General features: G+C 46.7%; 1 protein-coding gene across 2 annotated transcripts in view; it reads right to left on the reverse strand.

Moving 5' to 3' along the window:
• The window catches only part of ELK1 (ELK1, member of ETS oncogene family), a 12,489-nt gene extending 7,132 nt beyond the window's left edge, over positions 1-5,357 (reverse strand). The window contains exons 1-2 of one of the 2 annotated variants that reach the window (XM_005871008.2): positions 5,116-5,352; positions 868-1,111 (exon numbers count right to left, since the gene is read on the reverse strand). In XM_005871008.2, coding sequence (XP_005871070.1) covers positions 868-1,077 — 210 coding nt within the window. In that variant the 5' untranslated portion in view covers positions 1,078-1,111; positions 5,116-5,352. Of the gene's footprint in view, positions 1-867; positions 1,112-5,115 lie in introns of both variants that reach the window. The other variant, XM_014543522.1, reaches the window with a different exon arrangement.
• Between the last annotated feature and the right edge of the window lie 3,268 nt (positions 5,358-8,625).

Here is an 8,625-nt window from a genome sequence, read left to right on the forward strand (position 1 = left end):
AAGAGGAACAAATGTAACCTGAACAATAAAGATTTAATTTAAAAAAAAAAAAAAAAGAGACACCTGAAGGGTGGCACTGCAGTACCCTGAGGACATCTTAATGCTGGTCAGAGTGGCTTTGTGTTTCTCATTAATATTGTTTTAGAAGTTTCAGGTAAAGAAAGAAAATTAAATAACTGGTATAAATATTGGGGGAAAGGGCAAATCCAGTGCTGGTGTGAGAGGATGAGGAAAATTTCACTACAGGAATAAGATGATAAAATAAAATGATTGCTATAGACATTGGGGTAGACCAGTGTTGCTCTGAAAACACAAGAGGATGGGGTGTGGGGCTGGCATTATATATGTTGTTTGGGAGGTTTTAGCTAAAGGAATAACAGAAGAAAAGGAGATAATTGATGAAAATGTTAAGGGTCTCAGAGGATGAGATGGGGAAAGCTTAGTATGATACTGTCATGGAGGTTTTGATTCTAAGAAGAATCTTCTGCAATTCTTATTCTGGAACAGCAGATTATGAAATAACTGGAGGAATCCAGGACTTGTTCAGGGGTTCCAAAGCACAGGAGAAAAAGTTATTAATACTATTTGCAAAAGTTGTGCTATAGGAATAAGGTAAGAAAATGAAATGTTATGTGGGGTGTAGTGGGACAGCATTACTTTGAAGGTTTTAGCCAAGGCAGTAAGACAAGAAAATAACTGCGATAAAATGTCTGGGGGAGCCCCCAACATTGGTCTGAGAGTACCAGAGGATAAGGTAAGAAATGATAACGTTTAATGTTGGTTTCAAAGTTATAGCTATAGCAGTTAAGAAAATGAAATCACTGATATAAAAATGGGGGTTCCCTGCCCTGACCTGTGAGGCCTTACCTTATCATAGTAGTACCGCAAAGCCCGGCTGAGCTTGTCATAATTCATGTTGGTCTTGTTCTTGCGCAGTCCCCACAGCCGGGCCACCTCCTCGGCATCCACCAGCTTGAACTCACCGCCATCCCGTGAGGTCCAGGAGATAATGTGGCCGTTGCCTTGTTCTCTCAACAGCTGCAGCAGAAACTGCCACAGCGTCACAGAGGGGTCCATCGCGGGGGGAGTACTCACGCCATCCCAGGGGTACCTGGAGGGCAGATGGTTCAGAGCTAAGAGGCTGTGGACACAGGGCGGGGCAGAGATCAGCAGGAAGAGGATTCTTTTCTTGCAATCTTGCTCCCACCTCTGTCCCCAAAGCCCACCATCAATCCCTAAATACCCTCAAACTCAATTCTAAGCTCCTCAGCCAGGCTTTGGATGACCCCTGTAATGGGATGAGACTTTGGGAGGCACTAGGAGAGCATGAATGAATTTTGCATGTGGGACAAATGTGATTCTTTGGGGGCCAGAGCGCAGGCTGTGGTAGAGAGAGTAATGCCCCTCACAAAGATGTCCATACCCTAAACTCTGGAGCTTGTGAGTATATTATATTACATGTCAACAGGAACTTTGCAGATGAATTTAAGGTCACAGACTTTAAAATGGGGAGATTATTCTGGATTATTTGGGCAAGCTCAATCTAATCACATTAACTCTTTTTAAAAAATATATATTTTATTGATTTTTTTACAGAGAGTAAGGAAGAGGGATAGAGAGTTAGAAACATCGATGAGAGAGAAACATCGATCAGCTGCCTCCTGCACACACCCTACTGGGGATGTGCCCGCAACCAAGGTACATGCCCTTGACCGGAATCGAACCTGGGACCCTTCAGTCTGCAGGCCGACGCTCTATCCACTGAGCCAAGCCAGCTAGGGCTCACATGAACTCTTAATAAAAGTAGAAGAAAGCGGGAGAAAGGCAGCTCAGAGAGAGACAATGACAGAAGAGGCAGGAGTGATTCAAAGCATGAGAGGGACTCAACCTGCCACTGCTAGTTGAAGATGGAATGTGGTGGCCTCTTAAAAGCTGGGAATGGCCCTTGGCTGACAGCCAGTAAGGAAACAGGGACCTCAATCCTACCACCTCAGGGAACTGAATTCTGCCAACAACCTGAGTGAGCAGGAAACGCACCCTCCCCTGGAGCCTCCAGAAAGGAATGCAGCGCTGCTGACACCTGGCTTTCGTCTGGTGTCAAGACCTGTGCTGGGCTTTTGATTGACAGAACTGTGATATATTAAATTTGTGTTGTTTTAAGCAGCTAAATTTATTTGTTACAGCAGGAAATACAAAGCTAGCCTAATGTTCCTAGCCTGGACATTTCCATTTGCATTTTCTACCACATCAAACATCAAAGTTTTCCAGGAGGTTCCTTCTGCCAGCTCCCCTCAAAGGCTGTTCACTCCATGTGGGGCTCCGTTCCTCTGCCTAGAAGTCTTCCTCATCGTTCAAGTCCTGGCACCAGGGGCCTTGCCTTTATGAAGCCTTTCTGGAACCGAATGCCTGCTTTCCTCTCTCTGTCCCTCTACCCACACTCCTCAGACCTGCTACTGTCCCTGTATGTTCTCCTTCGTGGTAACAGCTACACTACCATTTATTGAGTGCTTAATGCATGCCAGGCATTGTTCCAATCAGGCAACATGGCTTATTGGACAATCACCCAGGCTCTACAACCAGACTGCCAGGGCTGGAATCCTGCCTGCTTCTGCAACTTGTTAGCAGTGCGATCCCTGGGCATGTTCTTTAACTCTGCGCCTCACTTTCTCCACCTGCAAAATAGGGATAATAATAATACCACCTAGTTCACAGGGTTATTTACAGAATAAATATAATATGCCAGGCATATGATAAGCTCTAAACAAATATTCATTTCTAATTTGTCCATAATCTATTACTCGCTATTCCAAAAAGCTCTAAGAACAGAAGGCTTCTTTTGTAACCATTTTGGCAGCAAAACCTGATCTGACACAAAACAAGGCCCTTTGCGGTCTTTATTGATCCTTATTTAGTGTGACTGTTCGTACGTTTTGCTGCAGAAATCTGAATGCGGCTGATTACCGAGCTCACTAAGGGTGTTATGTAACATCTTGGATGTGCACCTTGTCACCCTTTTCAAATCTGAAAAATTCGCAATTCTGAAAACATCTGGCCCCAAGGGTTTCAGATAAGGGCACAGAGACCTGTACTGTTATTTTTCTAAGGACTGACTCATTTCTCCCTCGTCACAACTCTGGGATGTAGGTACTCTGATGATTGCTAATTTATAGAGCAGGAAGCCGAGGCACACAATGTCTAAATGACTTCTACAGGCCACACAGCTCTAAGTGGCAGAGCCAGTATTGGGATCCAGGCAGTCAGGTTCTAGTTGTTTAAGCTCTCAAACCATTAGGCTAAATCGCCCTTCACACTGACTGCTCCTTCGGTGTGTCCTGCAGAGAACAGGACTGTCCCTGTACCCCCGTAACTGCTCTCTTTGCTGAGCATGAATTGGAAATAAACATGAGCTTCCTATTCCTTACAGAATGAGCTTTCGTCAATCAACTGGCTGGGATTGTTGGGAAGAATAAGACCTTCCAAATCAGGTGTCAAAGAACCTCCCTCTATTATTTATAGCTTAATTCTTTAATCTGTATAATTAAATATACAGTATGATCTCTTTTTTATTTTTATTGATTTCAGAGAGGAAGAGAAGGAGAGAGAGACAGAAACACCAATGATGAGAGGGAATCATTGACTGGCTGCCTCCTGCACGCCCCCTACTGGGGATCGAGCCTGAAACCAGGGCATGTGCCCCTGGCTGGGAATCAAATCTGGGACCCTTCAGTCCATAGGCGGATGCTCTATCCACTGAGCCAAATCGGTCAGGGCTGATCCTCTTTTTTAAAACTGTTTTCATTGATTTTTTTAAAGGGAGAGGGATAGAGAGATAGAAACATTGATGAAAGAGAAACATCAATCAGCTGCCTCCTGCACTCCCCCTACTGGGTATCAGGCCTGCAACCTGGGCATGTGCCCTCACCGGAAAATGATATTGGTTCACTGGTCGATGCTCAACCACTGAGCCACACCAGCAGGACGAGTATGATCCTCTTATGTCTGAGCTGTTTCAAAGTTCATTCAGCAGACACAATTTTAGGCAATCATACAAGCCACAACGCCATGGAGTGTCCAGAGTAGAGAGTCCTGGCATCGGAGCTCTCACTGAGTTTATTTCGAAGGCCTGCTTGCTTCAGAGGCACTAAGAGTTCAGTGTGACTCCTGGTGGCAAAGACAGGCAATTTTAGCAGTTTCTCTTTCAGGGGCAACAGAACCTACCAATGTAGGTGCAATCTGACAGTTAGCTTCAAGCCTCAAAAGCACACAGGGTTTTATATTTTGTTTATTATAACATTTCCCACTTGACCCCTAATAAGAGCTCCAGTAACCTGTCTTCTTCGAATGTGTTTACCTTTCTCCATCTCATTTATTCAGCAATCATTTATTGAGTGCCTACTGTAGGCCAGGGGCGCTAGTGAAAGCGACATTTCCGTGGGGGAAGGCAGACAAGAAACAAGATAAACAAGTAAAGAATGTCAGATGATGATAGAGCCATGGGGAAAAAATGAAACAGGGAAGGAGTTCTTTATTAAAGGCTAGTTAGGGAAAGGTCATCACTGAGGAGGTGACATTTGAGCAAAGACCTAAAAGAGGTCAAGGAGTCAGGTCTGACGACCTGACCTGGGGAGCAGTTTTGTAGGCAGAGGGAACAGCCTGAGGCCGGAGGAAGAGAAGAGTCTGGCATGGCTGGACAGGAGGGCGTTAGGGACCAGTAGGAGATGAGAACCGAGGGGCAACAGGGGCCAGACTGAGGGAGCCTTTCTCCGGCCCTGTAAGGACTTTGACTCTGTGTGAGACAAGAGCCACGAGAGGGCTGTGACATGGATGTTGTTAACAGGATCCCTCTGGCTCTTGTGAGAACTGACTAGTGGCTGAAGAGGCTACTGCAATAGTCTAAGTGAGAGATGGTGGTGGCAGCAGCGGGATTTGCTGACATGCAAGATAGGGATGAGATGTGAACCAAGGATGATTCTAAGTTTGTGGCCTGATCACCTGGAAGGATAGGCAGCGAGAACAGCATGTACAAAAGCTCTGAGGTGGGCACACGCTTGGCATACCACATCAAGGACACCCTGTGAGTTCACCCAGTTCCCATTTCTGAGGATATGTACATACCTTTCTCCCTGCCCTACGATGAACCCTTTATCACACGATCATTAAGTTCCATTATCTTCCAGGCAGAATTAATTCTTCCTCTTGTGATCCAACGCACTGAATAACCTGTCTGTCCTTGCAATGCTGTTCTTCTCTCTGGGTCTTCAGCCTCATACTCCTCGGCCCTGCTCTAGCTGTGTGACTTTGAGTAAGTTACTCAACCTCTCTGAGTCTGTTTCTGCATCTGTAAAATGGGGATATTTCATTCTCAGAGTACATTATCCTCAAAATACACCTACTCTCAAAGGCGTTTGTGAGGATTAAAGGTCAATATATGTAAAGGACTTAGAAAAGTATCTCTGGCACATAGGAGACACTCAAGAGGTGTTAGCTATTTGCTAGTCTGTCATCCTTCTCCCTCCCCAAACCCCTCCACCCCAACCTTATGTATCACTGTGACCTATTTACCACCTGGCTCCCCTTATATCTCAGATCTCGCCTCCAATCCCTCTCTCCACTCTGCTCCAGCTACACTGGCCTCCTCTGTGTGCCTTGAACATGCCAGGCGCAATCCCAGTTCAGGGCCTTTGCATCAGCTGTGCCTTCTGTCCGGTGTACTCTTCCACTAGACATATGGCTCCCTCCCTCTCTGACCTCCTTCAGGCCTTAATTCAAGAGCCACCTTCTAAATGAGGCCTGCCCTATGCCTAAGATTTTAACCACCCTCCTACTCTATTCCTACCTTCCCTACTTCATTTTTCTTCCTTAGCACTTGTCTAAAATACTATCTTTTACTTGTTTTATTTATATAGTCTGTCTCCTCCACTTTTAACAAACGTATGTTCCACAAGAGCAGGAATTTCTGCCTATTTTTTCCCCTCCCACATCTCCAGCACCTAGAAGAGTGCCTGGTACTTACTAGGTGCTCAGTAAAGTGTTTGATGAATGAACAGTCCCATCTAACTAGCCTCTTAACTAGCTCTCAAATGCCCTCTTCATTCCCATCTGCTCCCCACCCTGACCTGTCTGAAGTTATATTTTTCCCATTCATTCATGCAATAAATTTGTATTAAGCACCTGCTATATACCAGGGATATTTTTTAGGTGCTGGAGACCCAGCAGGACTAAGCAGACAAAAACTGTAAGCCTTCATGGGACTTCTAAAGGGGAGAGACAACACAATAAACTGGTCAACTATACAGTGTGAGCCACGGTAATAAAGGGCAAAGGATGAAATAAAGCAGAGAAGGGGCCTCAGCCCTGCTAGGTGTGCAGGTTGAGATGGTCAGGGATGAGGTGACATTTGAACAGAGTCCCAAAAGGAACCATGACCAGGGGACAAAGTGTTCTGGGCAGGAAAAATGGCCAATGTAAAGGCCCCGAGGCTGGACCACTGTGAGTTTGAGGACAAGTGAGGAGGTCAGTGTGGCTGGAGTGTAGGAGATAAGGCCAGAGAAGTTACTTGCGCATATATATCTATATATATATATTTGAGAGAGGAAGGGAGAGGGAGAGAGAGGCAGAAACATCAATGATAAGAATCATTGATTGGTTGCCTCCTATAGGACCCCCACTGGGGATCGAGCCCACAACCCGGACATGTGCCCATAATCAAACGAACCCGGGACCCTTCAGTCTGCAGGCCGACGCTCTATCCACCGAGCCAAACCAGCTAGGGCTACTTGCTTCATTATTAACTCACAGGTATTCTTTACTTACACCGGAGGGGATTCTAGTTCTGACCCCCTCCCCCATTTTACAAATGAGGAAACAGGTGCAGAGAGAAAATAGTTAAATTACTAAGGTCACACAGCTTCTGGGATTGGGGATGGAAGGATGCTGAGATAAGTTAGGCAATGGAGCCTTCCTGGCGTGGCTCATTGGTTGAGTAGGGACCTATGAACCAGGAGGTCATGGTTCAATTCCTGGTCAGGGCACATGCCTGGATTGTGGGCTCCATCCCCAGTGTGGGGTGTGTAGGAGGCAGTTGATCAATTATTCTCTTTCATGATTGATATTTCTATCTCTCTCTCCCTCTCACTTCCTCTCTGAAATCAATAAAAAATAACTTGGTTTTTAAGGAGTGGGGCCTCACATGGGATGGGATGAGCAGAAAGGGGAGCCTCAAAAATTATCCTGTGTCCCGAGGGGCACCCTAACTTGGTGCTTATTGGGTCACCTTTGAGTAAGGTATTTACTAGTAACCTCCCTATGCCAAAGTTTCCTCAGCACCTATCTAGCAGGGTTATAGAGAGGATTAAATGAGCTCATTAAGATAAAACACTTTGCCTCGTACTCATAAATGTCAGTAGGTGCTCAATAAATGTTAGCTCCTGTTAGCATTATCACTACTATGTTCATTTACTGTGAGGAAGAACGTCTTAATGGTTAACAGTGTGCATGAGGGGGGTGTTCTCGAGTAAAAAAGACTTGGGTTCAACAAGCAGATAAGCTGATCCACTATTAAGAAGGAGGGAGGGGTTCAGGGACGGCCACGACTGATGCACCACAAGGAAAGGAAAGGGAAAATAAAAGCACACAGGCTGACCCTCCTGCAGGAGGGATTGCAAAGCATTGGGCTGTGACTGCAAGCACATGGATAGCCGGAAGGCTCATGAACAGATCCATTGCAAAGGAGGGGTGGTGGCGGTGTAAAGGCTTATCTTATTTACTGGGCAAGGGGTGTAGAAAAACAGAACCACAGCTGCACAATAGTGGGGAGGGGGGGGGGAGTCATCTCAGAGATTGATTAAAAGGAGACGGACAAGGCCATGGACTGGGCTGCTGATTACGGGGAGATATGAAGCACTAAACTGACCCATTGTTAACAGGAAGGGAGAAGCCCAAGGACCCAAGGAGTGTCAGTCTACAGAAGAGGGAGGAGAGGGGAATAGGCTGATAAGTAGGGAGCTGTGAATACAAGCATTTAGACTGATCCACTGGAAAATGGTGTGTGCGCACGTGTGTGACAGAGCCATGGGACAGATGTACTGGGGGACTGGAGGAGGCAGGAATACAAATTCACAGATTAATTTAATGTTAAAGAGGAGTGGAGGGGGTACAACGTCACGGATTGATTCACTACAGGGAACCGGAGGGATGGAGCAAACAGGGTCCCAGACGGGGCCCCTGAAAGTTGAGGAAAGGAGAAATCCACTCAGAAGGACCGACTGTCCCAGTTGGACAATGCCAAAGACTGGTCCCCTATGAGTGAGGATGGGGGGGTGGGGGTGGGCGCAAGACCATGGACGAATCCACTGTAAAGTGAGGTGGGGAGAAATCTAAGCACGCAGACCGATCCACTACTAAACAGGAAGGGGGGGGGGCAGGCCACGGTCAGCTACATTACAAGGGGCGAAAGAAGGGGGCAATGCCCCAGGCAGGTCCACCAGCCGTGGTGGTGGCGGTGGGGAGTCAACACCAGCAGGCCACGGGCCAAGCCACATCCCTTGCGCGGGGGCGGGAAGGAGACGTGCGGTCACGGACCTAGCCCTCCACCCTCCAGGCCCCGGCTCACCTGTGCCCAGGGCA

Source organism: Myotis brandtii, unplaced genomic scaffold (genome assembly GCF_000412655.1).
Source record: "Myotis brandtii unplaced genomic scaffold, ASM41265v1 scaffold327, whole genome shotgun sequence".
In the NCBI taxonomy this organism is placed as follows: domain Eukaryota; kingdom Metazoa; phylum Chordata; class Mammalia; order Chiroptera; family Vespertilionidae; genus Myotis; species Myotis brandtii.